This window comes from Chiloscyllium plagiosum, unplaced genomic scaffold, assembly GCF_037043375.1.
Source record: "Chiloscyllium plagiosum isolate Xiang-an unplaced genomic scaffold, Cpla_swu_hap1 HiC_scaffold_4, whole genome shotgun sequence".
Taxonomy (NCBI): Eukaryota; Metazoa; Chordata; class Chondrichthyes; order Orectolobiformes; family Hemiscylliidae; genus Chiloscyllium; species Chiloscyllium plagiosum.
The window spans coordinates 75,130,259-75,154,470 of record NW_028270142.1 but is presented as its reverse complement, the minus strand read 5'-3'; the positions used below and the strand labels follow the sequence as shown (position 1 = coordinate 75,154,470).

Here is a 24,212-nt window from a genome sequence, read left to right as displayed (position 1 = left end):
GATTCGGGAGGGTGGTTAAAAAAAAGAGGGGGGGGTGGCGTTGCTAATTAGAAATGGTATAACGGCTGCAGAAAGGCAGTTCGAGGGGGATCTGCCTTTAGAGGTAGTATGGGCTGAAGTCAGAAATAGGAAAGGTGCAGTCACCTTCTTGGGTGTTTACTATAGGCCCCCCAATAGCAGCAGAGATGTGGAGAAACAGATTTTGGAAAGGTGCAGAAGCCACAGGGTAGTAGTCATGGGCGATTTCAACTTCCCAAATATTGATTGGAAGCTCTTTAGATCAAGTAGATTGGATGGGGCGGTGTTTGTGCAGTGTGTCCAGGAAGCTTTTCTAACACAGGATGTAGATTTTCCGACCAGAGGGGAGGCCATTTTGGATTTGGTACTCGGTAATGAACTGGGACAAGTGATGGGCTTGTTAGTGGGTGAACATTTTGGTGATGGTGACCACAATTCTGTGACTTTCACCTTGGTTATGGAGAGAGATAGGTGCGTGCAACAGGGTAGGTTTTACAATTGGGGGGAAGGGTAATTACGATGCTGTAAGACAGGATCTGAGGAGCATAGGTTGGGAGCATAGGCTGTCGGGGAAGGATGTCGTGGAAATGTGGAACTTTTTCAAGGAACAGATACCACGTGTCCTTGATAAGTATGTACCGGTCAGGCAGGAAAGAAATGGTCGTGTGAGGGAACCTTGGTGGACGAGGGAGGTTGAATGTCTTGTAAAGAGGAAGAAGGAAGCTTACATAAGGTTGAGGAAACAGGGTTCAGACAGAGCAGTGGAGGGATACAGGATAGCCAGAAGGGACCTGAAGAAAGGGATTAGGAGAGCAAAGAGAGGGCATGAAAAATCTCTGGCGGATAGGATCAAGGATAACCCAAAGGCATTTTATGCGTATGTGAGAAACATGAGAATGACGAGAACGAGGGTAGGTCCAATCAAGGACAGTAGTGGGAGACTGTGTATTGAGTCGGAAGAGATAGGAGAAGTCTTGAATGAGTACTTTTCTTCAGTATTTACGAATGACAGGAACCGTATTGTTGAAGAGGAGAGTGTGAGACGGACTGGTAAGCTAGAGGAGATACATGTTAGGAAGAAAGATGTGTTGGACATTTTGAACAACTTGAGGATAGACAAGTCCCCCGGGCCTGATGGGATATATCCTAGGATTATGTGGGAAGCAAGAGAGGAAATTGCAGTACCGTTGGCAATGATCTTTTCATCTTCACTGTCAACGGGGGTGGTACCAGGGGACTGGACAGTGGCGAATGTTGTGCCCCTGTTCAAACAAGGGAATAGGGATGACCCCGGGAATTACAGGCCAGTTAGTCTTACTTCGGTGGTAGGTAAAGTAATGGAAAGGGTACTGAGGGATAGGATTTATGAGTATCTGGAAAGACACTGCTTGATTAGGGACAGCCAGCACGGATTTGTGAAGGGTAGGTCTTGCCTTACAAGTCTGATTGAATTCTTTGAGGAGGTGACCAAGCATGTGGATGAGGGTAGAGCAGTGGATGTAGTATACATGGATTTTAGTAAGGCATTTGATAAGGTTCCCCATGGTAGGCTTATGCGGAAAGTCAGGAGGCATGGGATAGAGGGAAATTTGGCCAATTGGATAGAAAACTGGCTAACCGATCGAAGTCAGAGAGTGGTGGTAGATGGTAAATATTCAGCCTGGAGCCCAGTTACAAGTGGAGTTCCGCAGGGATCAGTTCTGGGTCCTCTGCTGTTCGTAATTTTTATTAATGACTTGGATGAGGGAGTCGAAGGGTGGGTCAGTAAATTTGCAGATGATACGAAGATTGGTGGAGTTGTGGATAGTGGGGAGGGCTCTTGTCGGCTGCAAAGGGACTTGGATATGATGCAGAGCTGGGCTGAGGAGTGGCAGATGGAGTTCAACCCTGCCAAGTGTGAGGTTGTCCATTTTGGAAAGACAAATAAGAATGCGGAATACAGGGTTAACGGTAGGGTTCTTAGTGAGGTGGAGGAACAGAGGGATCTTGGGGTCTATGTTCATAGGTCTTTGAAAGTTGCCACTCAGGTGGATAGAGCTTGTAAGAAGGCCTATGGTGTATTAGCGTTCATTAGCAGAGGGATTGAATTCAAGAGTCGTGAAGTGATGTTGCAACTGTACAGGACTTTGGTTAGGCCACATTTGGAGTACTGTGTGCAGTTCTGGTCGCCTCACTTTAGGAAAGATATGGAAGCTTTGGAGAGGGTGCATAGAAGATTTACCAGGATGTTGCCTGGAATGGAGAATAGGTCGTACGAGGATAGGTTGAGAGTGCTAGGCCTTTTCTCATTGGAACGGCGAAGGATGAGGGGTGACTTGATAGAGGTTTATAAGATGATCAGAGGAATAGATCGAGTAGACAGTCAGAAACTTTTTCCCCGGTACAACAGAGTGTTACAAGGGGACAAATTTAAGGTGAAGGGTGGAAGGTATAGGGGAGATGTCAGGGGTGGGTTCTTTACCCAGAGAGTGGTGGGGGCATGGAATGCGCTGCCTGTGGTCTTTTCCCTGTGGTGCAGGAGTTCAGAACTAGAGGGTTTAGGGTGAGAGGGGAAAGATATAAAAGAGACCGAAGGGGCAACTTTTTCCATGCAGAGGCTGGTGTGTGTATGGAATCAGCTGCCACAGGAAGCGGTGGAGGCTGGTACAATTGCAACATTTAAAAGGTATTTAGATGAGTATATGAATAGGAAGGGTTTGAAGGGATATGTGCCAGATGCTGGGAAGTGGGACTAGATTAAGATGGGACATCTGGTCGGCATGGACATGTTGGACCGAAGCTGTATATCTCGAATGACTCTTTGTCAGGAATTCATTCCTGATGATGAGCTTATGCTCAAAATGTCGACTCTCCTGCTCCTTGGATACTGCCTGATCAGCACCACACTTTTTGGCTGAGTTGGTTTGTGATGCTTAACCAAAAGAAACAAACAGATGTTTAAACATAAAACTGAAACAAAAAGAAAAAACAAAACTAAATCAAATTCATCAGGTTTATCAATATTGATTGGGTTACATTACAGAACTTCCATAAATTATTATACCTGTGTCCAACGCAACAAGAGTTTTTAAAAATCAATACAACAGGAAAATTTTAAAAAGTACTGAATGGAAATCAGATTCAAAACAATCCATGAAAACTATACTACATTTTGATAACTTAATTGCAGCTTGCACTGTTCTTTTAAAGTTATTAAAACTTATAGTTAATTTGTGTGCTACTCATCACTAGTATCTAAAAACAAGATATATTATCCACTAATAATATTACAAAGAAAAATCAAAAATTACAATCCAATTTAATTTCTGAAACAAAGTTACTCCAACTATATCATTATGTTTGTAAAAACATATTCAATGAAAAGCAATATAATTATGCACTCAATGTTTTCATCTAGAATTTCACTAAACTGCAGGGCACAGGTTTAAGATGAGGGACGGGGGAAAAAGATTTAAAAGGGACCTAGGGGTGAACGCTTCCACGCAGAGAGTGGTGCCTGTATGGAATGAGCTACCAGAGGAAGTAGTTGAAGCTGGTACAATTATAACATTTAAGAGACATCAGGATGGATATATGAATAGGAAGGGTTGAGGGATACGGGCCAAATGCTGGCAAATGGGATTAGATTTATTTGGATATGTGGTCGGCCTGGATGAGTTGAACCGAAGGGTCTGTTTCTGTGCTGTATGTCTCAATGACTGCAACTCTTGGGAGGTTTCTCTTCTGATGAATGCTGCTATGAAATTTGGAAAACATATCAATTGTCAAACAGATGCTTTCTAAACCATACACAAATCATACCTATTAAAGTGATTTAATACAGCAGTGAGTATTCCAAGAAGACAAATGCATGCAATCATTTCCAGCACAAAAGTCACCAGAAGTAAACAAATATTTTGCAAATATATTCTGAAGGACTCGTCACATTTAACAACAGCATTGTAAACAAATAACAAAAATACTAAGGAAACTTTTCTTTAAAATTATTTCAAAATGTGCTTCAAATCTTTTGAGAATGAAAGACTTGCAATTTTAGAGATTTCTAGCTCACATTGTGGATCAGGTTGTAAGTTTGCTCGCTGAGCTAATAGAATTATTCTGACGTTTCGTCACCATGCTAGGTAACATCAGTGAGCCTCCGATGAAGCGCTAGTGTTTTGTCCCACTTGCTATTTGCGTGTTTTGGTCTGTTGTGATGGGTGATATCTCTTTTTCTGAGAGGTTGGTCAATGGTGTCCAAATCAATGTATTTGTTAATAGAGTTCTGGTTTGAATGCCAGGCCTCTAGGAATTCCTGTGCATGCCTTTGTTTAGCCTGTCCCAGGATGAATATACTGCCCCAGTCAAACTGGTGCCCCTCTTCATCTGTATGTATGCATAGTGATAGATGATCATATCTTTTGGTGGCTAATTGGTGCTCATGTATCTTGATGGCTAGTTTCCTGTTCCATCTGTACAATGTAATGTTTGTTGCAATCCCTGCAGGGTATTTTGTATATGACGTCTGTTTTGCTTATTGTTGGTATGGGGTCCTTTAAGTTCATCAGAAGCTGTTTCAGTGTGAAGATAGGTTTGTGGACTACCATGATGCCTAGGGGCCGGAGTAGTTTGGTCGTCATCTCCGAGATGTCTTTAATGTATGGCAGGATGGCTAGAGTCTCTGGGCATGTTGCATTGTCTTGTTTAAGTCTGTTGTGTAGGAATCAGCAGACTGAGGTTATTGGGTACCCGTTGTTTCTCAATACATTGTATAGGTGCTTTTCCTTTGCTTCGTGTAGTTCCTTGATGCAGCAGTATGTTGTGGCCTGTTTAAATAATGTCCTGATGTAGCTGCATTTGTGGGCTGATTGGGATGATTGCTCCTGTAGTTGAGTATCTGGTCAATGTGTGTGGCTTTCCTGTAGATGCTGATGTGTAGCTCTCCATTGGCTTTTCGTTCTACTGTGACAAATAGGAAGAGGAGCCTGTTGTTGTTCTCTTCCTCTTTGGTGAACTTTATATCAGTAAGGATTTTCTATGTTCTATACGTGACTTAATTGAGACACAAGATAATTAGAGAGTTAGATAGGTTGGACAGTGAGAGCCTTTTTCCTCCGATGGCGATGGCTAGTACGAGGGGACATAGCTTTAATTTGAGGGGTGATAGATATAGGACAGATGTCAGAGGTAGTTTCTTTACTCAGTGGTAGTAGTAGGGGCATGGAATGTACTGCCTGCAACAATAGTAGATTCACATTTAAATGGCTAGTGGATAGGCATATGGACGTGAATGGAATAGTGTAGGTTAGATGGGGCTTCAGATTGTTGCGCCAAGCTGTGGTACCATCAAGGGCCAAAGGGACCGTACTGCACTCTAAAGTTCTATGTTCTAAGGATGTTGTTTATGTGTTTGTGCTTTTGTTCTAATTTGTTGCAATTCGTGATTACATTGGTGTCATCCATATAACAGACCAGAGCTTGGGCTGGATCATAGGAAGGATTCATGAACTCAGGACTCTTAGCAGAGACAGTTATGCAAAGATTTGAATGAAGAGCTCTTCCCATAATCAGCCACAAGCTTTGGGTCAGCTACGTGGATGACACCTTTGTCATCACGAAATGCAACAAATTAGAAGAAACCCACAAACATAAAAAACATCCTTACTGGTATAAAGTACAAATAGGAAGAGAACAACAATTGACTCCCCTTCTGTGGTGTAAAATGAATGTGGTGAAACGGTTAAAAATTATGTCCCAATACATGTGTGAATCTAACCGGAATGGAGGTGTTGCTTAGTCCCGTGTGAATCTTATTACACACCTCCCCGTGTGAATCTTCTTATCTGTATGTAACCAGAATGGAATGTGTTTTTTAGCCTTGCTCTGCTGTTCACATGAATGTTTATATCTGGAAAAGAGTATATCAGCTGGAAAAGTCTCCAGTTCGGTGAGTCTGCTCCGGGGTTACGTTTAACCGCCGAGCGTGGGTTGTTGGCAACCGCTCTACGAGAACTGACGGCTCCCAGTTCCGGTAACATGTAGAGTGAGTATAAGCCAGACCCGTTGTGGCGACGCTGCGAGGAATAAAATGCCCATATTCTAGCAGACTCGCCTCTTGGTCGTTTGTTCTGTGTCAGACTACTCTCCTACGAACCTGACCTTGAGAATTTTTTAAAACACCTTCCTAGAATGAAAAGCCAATGGAGAGCTGCAGACCAATGTCTACAGGAAAGCCACACACACTGACCAGATACTCAACTACAGGAGCAATCATCCCAGCACCCAAAATGCAACTACATCAGGACATTATTTAAAAGGGCCACAACATACTGCAGCACCCAGGACTATATGAAGCAGAGGAAAAGCACCTGTACAATATATTCAGAAACAATGGGTACCCGACAACTTCAGTCCGCTGATTCCTACACAACAGACTTAAACAAGATGATACAACACGCCCAGAGACTCTAGCCACCTTACCATACATTAAAGACACCTCAGAGATGACAACCAGATTACTCCGGCCCCAAGGCATCATGGTAGTCCACAAACCTACCATCACACTGAAACAGCTGCTGATGAATTTAAAAAGACCCCGTACCAGAACAGACGTTATGTACAAAATACCCTGCAAGGACTGCAATAAACATTGGACTGATGGGCAGGAAACTTGCCACCAGGATACATGAGCACCAACTGGCCACCAAAGGACAAGACCAACTATCACTGGTATCCATACGCATAGACAAAGAGGGACAACAGTTCGACTAGAACAAGTACATCCATCCTGGGACAGGCTAAACAAAGACATTCACGGGAATTCTGAGAGGCCTGGCATTCGACCCAGAATTCCATTAACAAATATAATTGATTTGGATCCTTTTTACCAACCTCTCAGAAAAAGAATTGGAAGTGATGTCACCCACCACAACAGACCAAGACACACAAATAGCAAGCAGGACAGAACACCAGGGCTTCATTGGAGGCTCACTGATGATGTTACATCGGAGAACAAATTTACCAGTTCAGCAAGCAAACTTACAACCTAATGAAAGACTTATTCTTGTAACTTTGAATCTAAAAGAAAACAAGAATCTAAAATGCAGTGCTGAAAAACATTTTACCAATAATGGTGAACCACAATGTCTGATCATCCGATTTATTATCCAATAACTTCTGACATTTAAGATGATTTTTAAAAAGTTATTTTGTACACGGTACACTTAATAAAATATTAAACACTAAATCATTCACTCAATTTAGAGGAAGCAATTTGTCAGCCTTGAAATAATAGGAGCATGCAATCTGAAGTGTCAATAGAAATATTAGCCTTTTACATTCTTCTGCATCAATAAGTTGACACTGATTCACTGTGATTGTGAGAAAAGTCAATTAAGTTTAAAACAATTAAATTTGGGATTTTTTTCCAGAAAATATGCCCCTGATTAATAAAGGTCCTGTTTTTGTATTAGATGTGGTCATAATGAGCGCATAAAAACAGAAAATGAAAACTCAACAAAGAATTCTACAGCATAAAAAAGTTTTTAAAAAAATTACATTAAGTAACAATTTGCAACTTTGGAACAAAAAGCCTGAATACATAAAGAATTCCTTAAGATTTTCTGATGTAGCTGCTAGTGTGGATTGAATTGCTAATGAGTTTCTTATAGATGCAAGTTAGTTTAGTGTTTAGAAACCTAGATCATTATTCTGAGAAGTAAATGTATCTGTTGTGTTATGGGTTTCATATTTTATATCTTGCAACTACTAAATAAAATTAGTTCAGCATTTTTAAACCCAGTGAATTTATTCAATTAAATTGTAATCTTCCAGCTGACAGAATTTCTAGATTGATTATGTTCATAGATTCCACTAATGAAAATGAAAGATATTCACTTCTAATTTAGTCGCCATAAATTACATATGTAATTTCTTCAGTCTCTCAATGACTATTTTCAAATTGTACATCACATCAATGCTAGTCAAAATAGTTTGAAATGAATTTGGGGTTAGAAAAGAACTGATTAACATTTAAGACTTTGCTGAAATTTTACAAATATTGGTACAGACAAGTGTGTAAGCTTTGATCTATTAAAAGTGTAATCATAGAAGTAAATTAATGCCAAGCATTAATTAAAATCATAAATTTTCTAATAACCGATGACAAACAGGTTACATTCATACTCTAGTCACTTAAAGCTGTAAAGTGATGTAAGAAATTATTTGTGTTACTGTGAGGATTTGTATAATGTCCCCACAATTCACAAGCCTAGAAAATGTGCACCTAATAAATGAAAATGCACTTCAAGCACAATTGCATTTTTTTTTTACAGTTTAAATGTCTTAGGAAAGCAATAGATTTCTGAAATACATTTTCACATTTTAAATAATTGCGGTTACATTTCTATAGTAAGACTTTACAGATACAATTTTAATTATAAAAAAATTCCAGATGATGTTCTTTTCTGAAAATCACTTTAAGTCTGCTTTAACAATTTAGATATCAGTAAATATTACAGATAAAGTATGAGCCAAAACTATTCAGTTTGGAACATGAAGCTACAAAGAAACATATCTATTCCTGAAAGCATTAAACTTGGAAGTAGGTTTTGTTTTGTACTTTAAATTTAGTTTCATCCATTTATAAAGAACCTCCCCAAAACTTTGTATAAGCAAAATCAATGCAGTATTTCCCATAAAGTTGGAAAACAAGACATTACCCTTGTAATACTTAAGGATCTCTTTCTGGAAAACTTGTATTTAATCTCATGAACTTTAATTTCACACAAAGTTAACATAGCTTTCTTAAAACTTCTAAGGCAAACAAGCTTAAAAATCTCATTCCATGCAATTTTAGAAATACACTTTATTTCAGTTACAGTGTTCACAGTTTTTCAAACATGTTTAGAACACTTCCCAGATGGTTGAGTATAGATTTAATAATGAAATGTAACTAAAGCTTAATGTCAATATCTTTAGTCTCACTAACATTCTTGGTTAAACTGAAATACAAGCTGATTAAATCTTTATCAGTAAAGAAGACAATGTTTAAAAGCATTATGCCATATGATAAACACAGCAAATTCTACCTCATCTATATACAAAATGTATGCTCAGTGCATCTGTTGCAATGTTTCCTGTGCACTTCATGAGATACAAAGAATTACAAACTCTACAGCACAGAAACAAGTCATTTAGTCAAATACATTTATCCTGCCATTATACTAATATGGCATCATATGAACGTGTTCTTAACTTATTTTATTTCATTTTATCAACAGTCCTCCTTCTCCCCTTATGTACTTATGAAATTGAAACACTTCTTTGCTATTTACCTCATCTACTCCATGTGGTGGCATGTTCCAAATTCTCAACCTCCAAATATCTCCCATATTTCCTACCATATTCATAAGTGACAATCTAATACTTACAAGAGTTTTTGATTCTGCAGTGGAAACATTTTCTCTACATGTATCCTTTCAAGTCCTTTCATATTTTAAATAACTCAATTGGTCACTTCATTTCTTTTAAACCTGGTAGTTAGAACTTCTCAGTTCACATTCCAACCTCATCCTTGTAGTTTATTTCACACTTCCTCCAGTGCAGCTATATCTCATTTGAAATGTGGAATCAAGAAATGCCAAAAATACAGTCCAATCTAGCATCTGTTTTTGAATTCTATACCTCTAGAAATAAATCTCAGGGCTTTATTTACACCTTGGAGTTTGGTAACTTGATTTGTTACTTTTAATGATTTGCTAATCTGTATCCAAGAATCACACTCCAACCCACTAGACTTGTTTTCCAAGCAGTAGGTTCCTTCCTCATTCCTCCCGGCAAAGTGCACAATTTCATTTAACAGTATTGAAGTTTCTTTGTCAATAACCTGCCCTTACTGCAACTTTAAGGCAGAACTCATTATTAGTCTTTATTCGTGTAACAACAGTTTTTAAAACATACACTTGTCAAGATGATACAAAATAATACTGCGTTAACATCGCTCCGTTCCACAGTTATACATCGACAAACAATCCAAAAGCCCAAGGTGCACTTAATATTAATTTGAAAGTTTTCAAAGTCCATCCTGCATGTTACTATATCAATGACTACGCAAGGAACAGCAACAGCAAGAATAGCTTTCCTACGATGCTGACGTACTGTACGTCCACAGAACTAATTAAAATATTAATCACAATGCAACCAGACAACCAACAAAGTTGTTTCGATAGCAATGTTAAAAATGCTGCTCTGAAACAAGTATTTGCTTTTTCAGCTTCAGTCACCTTCATTAATAAGCCTTTTCTTACACTGACAGACACCTCCGTTTAACATGTTAGAAGTGCCGCATATCTTCAAAACTACAGCAAAAACACATTTGCGACAGCGATTTCGAAACAAAAAAAAAAGTAGGAAAAGTTTTGATTTAACACAATAAACATTGCATCTTTTCACGAGGAAGGACTAATCAATCAGACTGATTTGAAAACGTGCTAATCTATTGACGTCTGGATATTTTCAAGAATCATTTCAAATGTTTTTCTGTCGAATATTCTCAAAGTTAATCCTTGCTCTTATGATTAAAAAATGATTTTAAGATATAAAGCAATTAAGTAGCGGGAAAGAAGTGTCATTGTATTCTGAAATATAATCTTCCATTTAAAACAATTGTGCGAAATCGAAGCTATGCATTATCGGTTTAAACGAAATATTCTTTGCATTTTTCTCTACAAAGAATTAGAGGTTATTTAAAGTAGCTGCCTGCAATACTTACACATAATTTCACAAGTCTTGTTTATATTAACACTCCACTAAACGTTTAAGCGATCTATATTCGAGTTATCACTGGGAACTCGTTAAAACCACAGAATAACAAGGGAAAACAAAATAATTCGTAATTTTTCCGTCTTTTTTGATAACCTCTAAAAACGTCTTAATGATTAAAAACAAAAAGTAATATCCAATTCCTTCAACTGCTTGTCTACCCTCCCCCCAATACCAGAACTGCATGTTTGTGAAAAGTTATTCACTTCACCCAATCATCCAAAAATCAAAGGAGAGATTTAAGTTTCATTATTTTTCATTTAACATTCGACCCTCTTTAAAAACGGCCGGATCTGAAATCGTGGTTAACATTAGTTTTGGAGCATCTTATTTTTGTTGTTTGTCTGTTTCTGTTTCTGCCAAAACATATCCGAAACAAAAACAAAAACAAATTTCGAGGGTGGGGGAACAAGAGTGTTTTTAACGTGGAACGTTCTGTGAAAAAAAAGTTAATTAAAAATCTTTTTAAATTCTTTCTGATCTCGTTGCAGCTTGCACAGAAGAAGTTGCTCCAAGTTTCTCTTTCACTCTTCAACACCGTCGTTAAAACATAAAACAACATATACACAAAAAACCAAATCCAAAACTGAGCTCAAGTAAGAAAGTGATTAAAGTGATTAACTCCCCAATCCTATAAGGCAGCAGTGAGGTGATCTATCCTCAACCTTGACGATGAGTTGGGATCGGTTTTGAATAAGTTGTTTCCTCTTTTTTCTGCTACCGTTTCTCTCCGACTCTGAGGTACAAACGGGGGCACAACTTTTTTTTTAAGCCCCTCTCTGACAACATGATTTAAATAACTCTGATAAACTATTTCAAAACGGGGACAACACCTGGCAAAATTTAACTGGAACTTACCATGGGACATTCAACATCACTTTTCCGCATTTTTTTCCGGCTTTAAACAATTATTCGAATTTTTAAAAATTTTTTTCTCATATTTTTGTTTCACCGCGGGCCTAAAAATTGTTTGCTTTAGCCTCCTTCCAGCGGCCATTGTATACGCGCTGTGCCTCTACCTAACTTGATGGCGGACATCCCGCCCCCTCTACTCCACTCTATTGGGTCAAGCGGGAAGTGGGTGGGGACGAGGCGGACATTCCCTGGATGTATAGGTTCGTCGAGCTATCTATCAATGTCAACCCCAGGTTTCCGTCATCAAGTTAGGTTCCACTCATCTTATAGTGCGCGCGCCTGCTTGTGACGTTGTTTGTTGGTGTGTCCTGATGGTGAAGGTGAGGATGAAGTGAGAAGGCGGCAGCATAAGGGAAAGGAAGACCTGGAAAAGGGTAAGAAGGGGCAGGAAGACGGGAAAGAAAGGCGTACAACAAAGTTGTAGATTGGGGCAGAGAGGAAGGAGGTGAGTACAGGAAGGTGAGGAGTGGAGAAGGAGGATTTGTAATAGAGGGTGTTCGGAGGCGAGAGCGGATCGCGATACGGGGCAGGAGACGAGTAGCGAGCCAGTGGAGAAAAAATAAATCCGAAGAATGGATTCAGAAAGTGTGGACTGGATACAGGAGCAGGGGTTTCTTCAGAGGGCAAGAGTGAAAAGAGGGCTAGTGGCACGGGAATCAGTGAGACTGAGATTGAGAAGGAACATGGATTCTGGATGAGTGGTGCTGGAAGAGCACAGCAATTCAGGCAGCATCCGAGGACAGGCAAAACATTCGAGCAATCGAAGGAGAGACAATGGAAAGTAATTTGAAGTTTTAGAAAATAGGAAGGGGGACCTCGAGAGTGGTATAAGAGCAAAGAAAATTTACAGCCGAGGAACAGGCCCTTCGGCCCTCAAAGCCTGAGCTGATCCAAATGTATTGTCTAAACCTGTCAGTCAATTCCTGTGCTCCCCACCTACTCATGCATCTGTTCAGATGCATCTTAAATAAATCTACAGTGCCTGCCTCTACCACCTCTGCTGGCAATGCGTTCCGAATGCCCACCACCCTCTGTGTGAAGAACCTGCTGTGTGTACCCCCCTCCCCTTAAACTTGCCACCTCTCACATTGAAAGCGTGACCTCCCATTATTGAATCCTTCACCCTAGGGAAAAGCTTGTCTATATCCATCATAGTTAAAAATCACACAACACCAGGTTATTGTCCAACAGGTTTAATTGGAAGCACACTAGCTTTCGGAGCGACGCTCCTTCATCAGATGATTGTGGAGGGCTCAATCGTAACACAGAATTTATAGCAAAAATTTGCAATGTGATGGAACTGAAATTATACATTGAAGAATTGATTGTCTGTTAAGCCTTTCATTTGTTAGAATACAGTGATAGTTTCACTTCTTTCATGTGTAAATCACAAAACCTTTTTTTAAAGTTGCATTCTCGGGTTAGCTGTTAACCATGGTGATAGCTAGACAATATGTTGAAGGCGTTAGCCCCGTGTTCTCTGTCTATGACCTGATGTTTAGATTGATTCTAATCTAAAAAGTGAGATAAGAGAATTTTACATAAATTCATGCAGTTTTTGAGCTCAGAGTTCTACATGAATGTATGCATGAATGTATACATGTAGCACACTGCAAATGTTTGCTATAAATCCTGTTACGATCGAGCCCTCCACAATCACCTGATGAAGGACTGTCGCTCCGAAAGCTAGTGTGCTTCCAATTAAACCTGTTGGACTATAACCTGGTGTTGTGATTTTTAACCCAGTCCAACACCGGCATCTCCAAATCATATATCCTTCATGATTTTGTAAACCTCAATCAGGTTCCCCCCTCAATCTCCTTTTTTCTCATGAAAATAAACCTAACCTACTCAACCTGTCTTCATAGCTAACACATTGCATACCAGGCAACATCCTCGTAAACCTTCTGTGCACCCTCTCCAAAGCGTCCACATCCGTTTGGTAATGTGGCGACCAGAACTATACACTGTATTCTAAATGTGGCCGAACCAATGTCTCGTACAATTTTAACATGACTTGCCAGCTCTTATATTCAATTCCCCATCCAATGAAGGCAAGCATACGATGTGGGTTCTTGACCACTCTATCCACCTGTGCAGCCACCTTCAGGGTACAATAATGGACCTGCACTCCCAGATCTCTCTGCCCATCAACTTTTCCTAAGGCTCTTCAGTTCATTGTATAATTCGCTCGAGAATTATACTTCCCAAAATGCATCGCCTAACATTTTGCCTGGACAAAACTCCATTTGCTACTTCTCCACCCAACTCTCCAGTCTATCTATATCACCCTGTATTCTCTGACAGTCCCTTATGCTTTCTGCTACTCCATCAATCTTCGTGTCATCTGCAAACTTGCTGATCATACCAACAGTGCCCTCTTCCAGATCATTTATGTATATTACAAACAACAGTGGCCCCAACACTGACTCCTGTGGAACACCACTGGTCACCTTTCTCCATTTCGAGGAAATTCCCTTCAATTACTATTCTATGTCTCCTGTTGCTCAACCAGTTCTTTATCCACCTGGCTGGAACACCCTGCACACTGTGACTTCAGTTTCTCCGTTAGTCTATCATGGGGATCTTATCAAAAGCCTTACTAAAGTCCATATATATGACATCAATAGCCCTTCCTTCATCTATCAACTTGGTCACTTCCTCGAAGAACTCTATTAAGTTGGTAAGGCACGATCTCCCCCACACCAAACCATGTTGCCTATCACTGATAAGCCTATTCTTTTCTAAATATAAATAGATCCTATCCCTCAGTACCTTCTCCAGCAACTTCCCCACCACCGACGTCAGGCTCACTGGTCTGTAGTTGTCCGGAATATCCCTACTACCCTTCTTGTACGGGGGAGAACATGAGCAACCTTGCAGTCCTCCGACACCTCACCTGTATTTAAGGATGCCACAAAGATATCTGTCAGGGCCCCAGCTATTTCCTCTCTTGCCTCCCTCAGCAACCTGGGATAGATCCCATCCGGTCCTGGGGATTTGTCCACCTTAATAACCTCTAGCCTACCCAACACATCTTCCCGACTTGTGTCAACGTAATGTTGACTAATCAAACTTCTATCTCTAATCACCATGTTCCTCTCTTCAGTGAACACTGATACAAAGTAATCATTCACAATCTCACCCAGGGAAATTGAAAGTGTGAAAATTGAATGAAGATATATGCAAGAAAATGGAAGAGACGTAAGGATTTGGCAGAAAACACAGAGGGAGTAAATTGGACATGAGTTCAATGAGCTAAATATAGGTATACTCGAAACTTCAGAGGCACGCAGTGAGAGTTTAGGTCACAGAAAGAAGAGGAGTTGATATGATGGAGGTTGGGGTTAAACAAAAGAAGAGGAAAAAACAAGTTTGCACTTGTAATGCAGCTTTCATGTCCTCAATCATATAAAGTATGTTAGCTCATAAATTACTGTAAAAACATAGTGGTGTCATTATGCAGTTGCACAGCCACAGCAGCTAAACCGTTCAGGCTGTTTCCACTTCTGTGAAAAACAAAAAAAAGGTCAAAAATGAATCCAACATCAAATATTCTGGAATTCAAATAAAAATAGAAAATTTTCACCAAGTCTGGTAGCGCCTGCAGATTGGGAATTAAGAGAGTTCATGTTTCAGGTCAGTGATCTGATAAAAAGTTCTGAATTATTTTTTAGTGTTGGTGTTAACATGGTATAAGGATGTGAAATAGGCCAGAGTCAATGAACTAGTTTTGGGGCTGGATGTGATATCGTAGAACCTTTGTCCAGGAGGTCACATTTAATTGGGTGTTGGAGTGGAGTAAATAGTCTGTGCCAGATAGAATAATGCATTTGCCTGCTTGTGTTGTTTATGAAAGACTTTGTATTGCTCATCGGAATGGACTTCCTAGGATACTAATAGCATGGCAGTGGCTGAATTAAGACCATAACACAGAAGCAGAAGTGAGGCTATTTAGCCCATGGAGTATGTTTTGCCACTAAATCATGGCTGATAAGTTTCTCAAACCAATTCTCCCACTTTCTTCCTGTAATCCTTGATCCTCTTGACAATCAAGGGCCTACCTGTCTCTATCTTAAAGATACTCAATGACCTGGCCTCCAAAGCCTTCTGAGACAGTGAATTCCATAGATTCACCACTCTGGCTGAAGACATTTTCCCCCATCTCTATTCTAAAAGGTCTTCCCTTTAATCTCAGGATGTGCCCTCAGGTCTTAGTCTCTCTACCAATGGAAACAACATCCCAACATCCACTGTGTCCAGGCCATTCAGTATTCTGTAAGTTTCAATTATATATCCCCTCATCCTTCTAAACTCCATTGAGTGTGGACCCAGATTCTCAAAGGTTCCTCTTATGTTAAGCTTTTCATTCCTGGGGCTGTTCTCATGAACATCCTCTGAATCCGCTCCAGGGCTACTGTATCCTTCCTGAAAAATGGGGGCCAAAACTGCACACGATAGTCCAAATGTGGCCTGACCAGACCCTGAGAAGTGCATACCTGCTTTTATGATCAAGCCAACATTTCATTTGCCTTCCTAACTACTGACTCACCTGCAAATTTACCTTGAGAGAATCCTGGACTAGAACTCTTTGCACTTCAGACTTTTGCATTTTCTCCCTATTTAGAAAATATTCCGTGCTTCTATTCTTTTTACCAAAGTGCATGACCTCACACTTTCCCAAGTTGTACTCCATCTGCCACTTCTTTTCCCATTCTCCTAACCTGTCCAAATCCCTCTGCAGCCTCCCCATCTCCTCAATTCTATTTCTCCCTCTACTTCTTTGTTTCAATGACAAATTTAGCCAAAATGACCTCAGTTCCTTCATCTACATCATTAACGTATAAAGGGAAAAGTTATGTGTCCCAAAACTGACCCTTGTGGAACACCACTTATCACCAGCTGCCATCCTGAAAAAGACTCTTTTATCCCCAATCTCTGCTTTCTGCCAGATAGCGAATCTTTCATCAATGCGAACACCTTGCTGCCATAGGCCTTATCTTACTCAGCAGCCTCCGTGTAGCACCTTGTCAAAGGCCTTCTTGAAGTTCAGGTAGATAACATCCATTGGCTCTTCTTGGTCTAATTTGTTTGTTACTTCTGGATGTAGGTTTGGTCGCTGAGCTGGTTCATTTTCAGACATTTCGCCACCACATTAGGTAACATCTTCAGTGAGCCTCTGGATGAAGCACTGCTGATGATTCCTGCTTTCTATTTATATGTTGGGTTTCTTTGGGTTTGTGTTGTCATTTCCTATGGTGACATCATTTCCTGTTCTTTTTCTCAGGGTGGTAAATGGGCTGCAAGTCAATGTGTTTGTTGATAGAGTTCCGGTTGGAATGCTATGCTTCTCTGAATTCTCTGTGTATCTCTGTTTGCTTGTCTTTGGATGGATGTGTTCCCCTAGTTGAAGTGGTGTCCTTCCTTATCTGTATGTAAGGATACTAATGAGAGAGGGTCGTGTCGTTTTGTGGCTAGTTGGTGTTCATGTATCGTGTTGGCTAGTTTTCTGCCTGTTTGTCCAATATAGTATTTGTTACAGTTCTTGCATGGTATTTTGTAAGTGACATTAGTTTTGCTTGTTGTCTGTGTAGGGTCTTTCAAGTTCATTATCTGCTGTTTTGGTGTGTTGGTGGGTTACTGTGATGCCAAGAGGTCTGAGTAGTCTGGCAGTCATTGTTACTTCCTCAAATAATTCTAACAGATTTGTCAGGCATGACCTCTCTTTGATGAAATCATGCTGACTTTGCCCTATTTTACCATATACTTCCAAGCATTTTTGGAAGGAAACTACAGGGGATAGACACATTTGAAATGTGGAGCTTATTCAAGGAACAGCTACTATGGGTCCTTGATAAGTATATACTTATCATGCAGGGAGGTAATTGTTGTGAGAGGGATCCATGGTTTACTAAAGAAGTTGAAACTTTTGTCAAGAGCTGGTTTATGTGAGGATGAGGCATGAAGGCTTAGTTAGGGGGCTTGAGAGTTATACGTTAGCCAGAAAAGATCTAAAGAGAGGGCTAAGAAGAGCCAGGAGGGGACATGAGATGTTGTTGGCGGATAGGATCAAGAAAAACCCTAAGGCCTTTTGCAGATATATCAGGAACGAAAGAATGACCAGAGTAAGATTAGGGCCAATCAAAGACAGCAGTGGGAAGGTCTGAGGGAACTGAGGCTGTTCTTGTTGGAGAGAAGAAGCATGAGAGGTGATTTAATTGAGACACACAAGATAATCAGACGGTTAGATAAGGTGGACAGTGAGACTCTTTTTCCTCAGATGGTGAAGGCTAACACGAGGGGACATACCTTTAAGTTGAGTGGTGATAGATGTAGGACAGATATCAGGGATGGTTTCTTTACTCAGAGAATAGTAGGGCCATGGAATGGCCTGCTTGCGACAGTAATAAACTCGCCGAAGTTAAGGGCATTTAAATGGGCATTGGACATACATTTGGATAATAATGGAATAGTGTAGGCTAGATGGCATCAAATTAATTTCACAAGTCTGTGCAACATTGAAGGCCAAAGGGCCTGTACTGCGCTGTAACGTTCGAAGTTCTATGTATTCAGAAATCTCTTCCCTCGCAATGGACTCAAATCTTATCCATGACCGAGGTTAGGCTAATCAGTCTATAATGTTTTGTCTTTTGTCTTACTCCCTTTTTAAAATGTGTTAGCGAATTTCCAGTCCTCTGGGATCCTCCCTGACTCTAGGGATTCGTGAAAGATCTAATGCTAGATGCCACCACTATCTCTTCAGTTATCTCCTTCAGAACTCTTAGGTGTAGTCCATCTAGTCCAGGTGATGGCTCCTTCTCCTTGGCGATGGCCACCAAACTCAGGTCTAACCCCAACTCTTGAATTTTTGGGATATTACTCATGTCTTCAACCATGAAGACTGACGCAAAGTAATTAGTCAGTTCCTCAGCAATTTCCTTGTTCACTGTTATCATTCCAGCATCATTTTCCAGCTGTCCAATGTCCACTTATGCCTCTCTTGTCCCTTTTTATATATTTAAAGAAACCCTTACAGTCGTCCTTTATATTACTGGCTAGCTTACCCTTATATTTAATCTTCTCCCTCCTTTTTTTTAGTTGCCCTCTGTTGGTCTTTGTGAGCTCCCCAATCCTCTGATTTCCCACTTTACCACTTTACCACTTTACATTCTTTTTCCTGGTCAACCATAGTTGCCTCATCTTTCCTGTTTGGGCATACACAAACAGACATAAAGTTAGAAAAACATTTTTTCATGTAACGGGGTTAATATTTCATTGAATTAATGTAACAAACAATTCAACTTGTGGTAATCTGGAATAAGTACAACTCACCCATCTTTGTTTTCCTTGCTGGCCTCTACTGGTTTCCAGTGCCTCCAATTCAAAACCTTCAGCTACATATTTACAAAGATGTTGCCAGGGTGGCATGGTGGCTCAGTGGTTAGCACTGCTGCCTCACAGTGCCAGGGACCCGGCCGGGTTCAATTCCAGTTTTGCGAGACTATTTGTGTGGAGTTTGCACGTTCTCCCCGTGTTTGCATGGGTTTCCTCTGGATGCTCTGGTTTCCTCCCACAGTCCAAAGATGTGCAGGAATTGGCCATTCTAAATTGCCCATTGTGTTCAGGGACGTGTAGGTTAGGTACAAGTAGTCAGGGATAAATATAAAATTATAGGGTAGGGGAATGGGTCTGGGTGGGTTACTCTTTGGAGGATCAGTATGGACTTGTTGGGCCAAATGGCCTGTTTTCACACTGTAGGGATTATATATTTAAACCACATTATAGTTATACTGATCATAATTTTTCATCTCCTAACCTATATCTGTACCTTCCATCTGTCTTTTCAATTTTCCAGTCAGATTCTTATTGCATAGCTCCATCTCCCGCACTGGCAGCTGAGCCATTATTGTGGAATTCTTTTCCTAAATTACTTTGCTCCACGTTCCACTTGAAACTCACCATAAAACCCAACATCTCTGAACAAACTTTCAGTTATCTCTCTCACGTGGCTCTGAGTTATTTTGAAAAATTAAATGCATGTAATTGTGTGCAATATCTCATGCTGTTAACCCCCATTTGAATCACATAGATCAAGACACTGGACTACTCTCACACCAATCCTACCCATTTTCAAAAGTAATTTGGATATTTTATTTCATATGTCTATAGTAAAGGGAAGGATTTCATTTTAAAATAAAATTCATAAAGTCAACTCATTAATGTTAAATTTTCTTAGCATGGTATATTTTGTTGAGTAGAGTATAACTTATAATTTTGAATATTGCTGCAAAGAAATGTTGACAAAGCCTTTTGCACTCATCAGTGCTTTTGTCTTTGTATTCTTGCATTTTCCTTAATTTCTTTTTCTCATTCCTTTTTAATGTGTGTGTCTTGGTGATTTTTTTTTTTGGAAATGCAATGCTCTGTTCTGACATAGCAGTCTCCCATACCACCCACTTTGTATGGTTCACTAATTAAGTAACTGGGTCCATTTAGCAATCTTCAGTTTGATTTCTTTTAGTTTACTGGCCAGATCTGGTTGATACAGGTGCAAAATTGAAGTATTTTTAAGTGTGTTGTACTTTTGTATGAAGTTTTTATAAACTTTATAAATTAACCAATTTCAATAGGACTGGTGAAACTGTCACATTGTTCATAAGATTGGATAATATTACAATTTTCATTGTTAGGTGTTGGAAAAGCACAACTCAGAATGCCGAAAAATGTACGAAAATTAAGGGATGAAGACATTAATCCTTGTCTTGAGGTAGGAGTATTGTTAAACTCCAACTGTTATTTTAACTATGTTTATTAACTGATGTGACAAATGGTCCATTTTTATTTAAAGGAAACAGATGCCTCCAGCAAGTGTTTAGAAGCAAACAATTATAACAAAGATATGTGTACCGAGTATTTTCTGAGGTATAAAGCGTGTAGGAAGTTCTGGGTAAGTATGATCAAAGATTTGACCTGTCGATTTTATCAGAAAACTCTTTGAGATATTTGAGAAAGAAAAAAAGCCAGGAAGTTGACTGGTCTCAATGTGATACTACATAACCAAGCCCGGATTTTCTAATTTGAGGTAAATTATTCATCCCATCTTCAGTGTAAATATAGGTGAAAATTCTTCAGCCTTCTTGTAACACTACCATTTCCTGGATCTTCTGTTGAAAGTGATGCAGAGCTTGCAATATATTGGTGCAATCAGCCTCAATTTCTGAACTATGATTTTGTTTAACTCATCAGTAACCACTGATCAAGGAAACCACCACAATAAATTTTATTGCATTATCTGTTAATGTAGTACTACCTTGACTCAGGTTTTGCAGAAATAATTTATTTGAAGCTTTTTTTTTTCTTTTTGAAGAACAACATAATGATTCAAAGACGAAGAAATGGAATTAGCCCTGACATGCCAACTGCAAAGGATAGAAAAGAAATTCTGGAAGAATGCACAAAGAGGCCTTACTGATGTTCTTGATTCTGAAAAATGATCAATGTGAACAAATCCACGTGAATAATTTGAATGTGTAATTTTAATCTAAAGCTTTATTAATTAATGCAAATGGTACATTAGATATTTACAATAAAAGAGCTCAAGGATTTCTCAATGTCTGTCTGCAGTTCTCAAATAATGAATATTTCAAAGCACTTTGTTATAAATTATATAATGGAGGAAAAGGGCATTGTTGAAAGTTTTATAAATATGCACATTATAGAAGGATAATTTTTAAGTTATTCTATTGACCTTTTATGGAGTACCAGAAAGAGTGGCTGAAGCTAGGAATTCAGTTTTAGATTGAGATATACTGTGTGTTGACATGACACAATTAATTCACATAATAATAAATGCTCCATCATAAGTTATACAAAATTAGACAGTGTTAATGGGAAATAGCACTGCTTGATGGAGCAGGGAACATTTACAAAGATAGAATGTTGCAGTGCAGTATCTGACAATTTATTTCATTCTATCTGGCTTCACTAAGAGCCTCCTTCAGGGTAGTGTATCTTAGGTTCTGGTCTGAGGTTAGCCTATCCACCCTTGGCAGTCATTTGCAGATGGTTTACAGTGTCAAGAATGTGGTGCTGGAAAAGTACAGCAGGTCAGGCAGCAGCTGGAGAGGAGGAGAATCGATATATCGGTAATGAGGCTGTCGGCCAGGGAGGTTAAGAGATACATGGGAGGAGGGGTGGAGCTGGAGGGAAGGTAGCTGGGATTGTGATAGGTAGATGAAGGTGGGGGAGGAAGGTGATAGGTCAGGAGTGGCATAAACCCTTCATCAGGAATGAGGCTTGTGGGCCAGGGAGCTGAGAGATAAATGGGAGGGAGTGTTGAGAAGAAAGCTGGGAATGTGATCGGTAGATGATGGTGGGGGGTGAAGGTGATGGGTCGGAGATGGTTTACAGTGTTCATTTTTAATAACTATTATCACATGTTTGAATCACACACTCTCTGATATAACTTCTGGATTTCAGAATGAGCAACAAAGCGAGAGTACTTGTCATTGACTTTGAAGCAAGGTGTCCATTAAAGAGCTAGCAATCTGTATATAGATTATCTAATTTTAGTTCCATTTTTGGATCAGCATATGGGATCACTTGTGTTTGTTTTCTTTCAGCAATCAATTACACTTTTCAAAAATATTTTAAAACCTTTGACATTTTCATCATGACAGGGAACATACTAAATCATATTTAAAGACAAGAGAGGTTGTTCTTTGGTAGTTACTAATTTAATATGTTGTTTAAACTCAATTCTACCTCATTCAATAAAATGTTTTCTTTTGGGGCTTGGTTAAATAAGAAATAATATAAAAATAAAAATCACTTCAATTTATGTGAAATTTTAAGAATCATGGACTTGAACAGCATACCTGATGGAACAGTGGAGAATCACAGAGCACTTTCTGGCTTTTGGTATTTAATTACACAGGTGTAGACACCAAAAGTTTCTGTGAGTTACACAATTAGAATGAGCACAATTTGTGGCAGTTTTCCCATGGCTGCAATGCAACATTTGGGTCAATGACTTGTGATTTTAGGTAGACACAGAATTGCATACTATAAAAATGCAAGTTTCCAAAATATTAGTAAAATGGATGAGGGGGATGTAGAAGTCGAAGTGGCCGTTTAGTGTTCAAGCATGTGCCACCTTTGATAAAATCATAATTGATCTAGTCATGGTTTCAACTTAATGTTCTGTCTACATTCTGTAACCCTGACTCCCTTCTCTATCAAATTGATTTAACTGAGCAATGAATAAATTTAAAGACATATCTTCCACTACCTTCTGGGGAAGAGAATTCTACAGTCGATTTCTGACAAATGGAAACATCCACCAGGTATCCACTGTGCCAAGTCTCCTCAAGGTCTTGTATGTTTCAATAAGATTACCTCTCATTCTTCTGCATATTTTCCTCAATAACCTGTTCACCCACCTCTGGAGCAGATAAGACTTTAAGCCAAATCTCTTGGCTCAGAGGCAGGGACACTTCCAATGCATAACAAGAGGCCCGACCTCTCATTTTTTCGATATCCAGAAGTGCTATTACACACAACTGAGCAACATTCCCACCACCAAAATTACTGTGACACTTGTTTTTGTGTTTTTGTTTCTTTATTAACTGCTACCTGTAATCACCTTTGAGCCAATTATATTTTTACAAGCAAAGCCATTATGGGCAATGCAAACCATCAAAAGTGAGGAGGAGACAGGGAAGGGACAGCTCTTATTCTTTTAAATTCCAATGTATATAGACCTCATCTAGTCAACCTCCATATAGTAAGCCTGGCATCCAGGAATTAGTCAAATGAATTTTTATGAACTGCTTCTAAAACATCTGCATCTACCTTAGATGTGGTCTCACCTGTACAGCTGCAGGAAAACTTCCCTACTTTTACATTCAATTCCCGTAGAATAAATTGAATTTGCCTTCTTTGGCATTTGCTGTATCTGTATAATGTATTATCCATGTACAAGGACACCCAGATTCCTCTGTACCAGTGAGTTCTGCAATTTCTACAAATTATAAAATTATACAGTGTAGAAGAGGCCCTTTGGCTCATCAAGTCTTCACTGACGTTAGAAACACCTGACGTTTAACCTAATCCCATTTGCCAACACATGGCCCATAGCCTTTAATGCTATGATGCTCTAACCAACCCTTAAACTAAGGGGAACAGCTGATTCTTATCCACTCTGGTTTACGAGAACATGGACAATTAGATTGCTGATCAATCTTGTCTGCTTCAACCAAGATAACCAAAGCTTATCCAACCTATCCAACTTAAGTTTTCCATTCCAGGCAGCATCCTGGTAAATCTCTTCTGCAACATCCTCTAGTGCAATTGCAAACAATATACTGTTTTCTGTTCTTCCTGCCAAACTAAACATGTTCATGTGTTTTGAGTATTGTAGCTCAGATTGAGGTTCTGGATGTAGGTTTGGTCGCTGAGTTAGAAGGTTCATTTTCAGA

At 39.5% G+C, this 24,212-nt stretch overlaps 2 protein-coding genes across 9 annotated transcripts in view; one reads left to right on the top strand and one right to left on the bottom strand.

The window, feature by feature from the left end:
* Window positions 1-11,823, bottom strand: part of plag1 (pleiomorphic adenoma gene 1) — a 346,025-nt gene extending 334,202 nt beyond the window's left edge. For 5 of the 8 annotated variants that reach the window (XR_015756985.1, XR_015756986.1, XM_087986371.1 and 2 more), the window contains exon 1: window positions 11,677-11,803. Coding sequence is in view for 1 of the 8 variants with exons in the window: in XM_087986375.1 (XP_087842501.1) it covers window positions 11,677-11,693 (17 nt within the window). In the remaining 7 variants the exon portion in view is untranslated. Of the gene's footprint in view, window positions 1-11,676 lie in introns of all 8 variants that reach the window. The other 3 variants (XR_015756987.1, XM_087986375.1, XM_087986374.1) reach the window with 3 other exon arrangements.
* A 193-nt stretch (window positions 11,824-12,016) lies between these two features.
* Window positions 12,017-21,338, top strand: chchd7 (coiled-coil-helix-coiled-coil-helix domain containing 7). Its single transcript, XM_043688395.2, has 4 exons — window positions 12,017-12,107; window positions 20,424-20,500; window positions 20,582-20,680; window positions 21,101-21,338. Exons 2-4 carry the CDS (start codon window positions 20,447-20,449, stop codon window positions 21,203-21,205), a joined length of 258 nt encoding a protein of 85 aa, XP_043544330.1. The 5' UTR covers window positions 12,017-12,107; window positions 20,424-20,446; the 3' UTR covers window positions 21,206-21,338.
* Window positions 21,339-24,212: the final 2,874 nt, after the last annotated feature.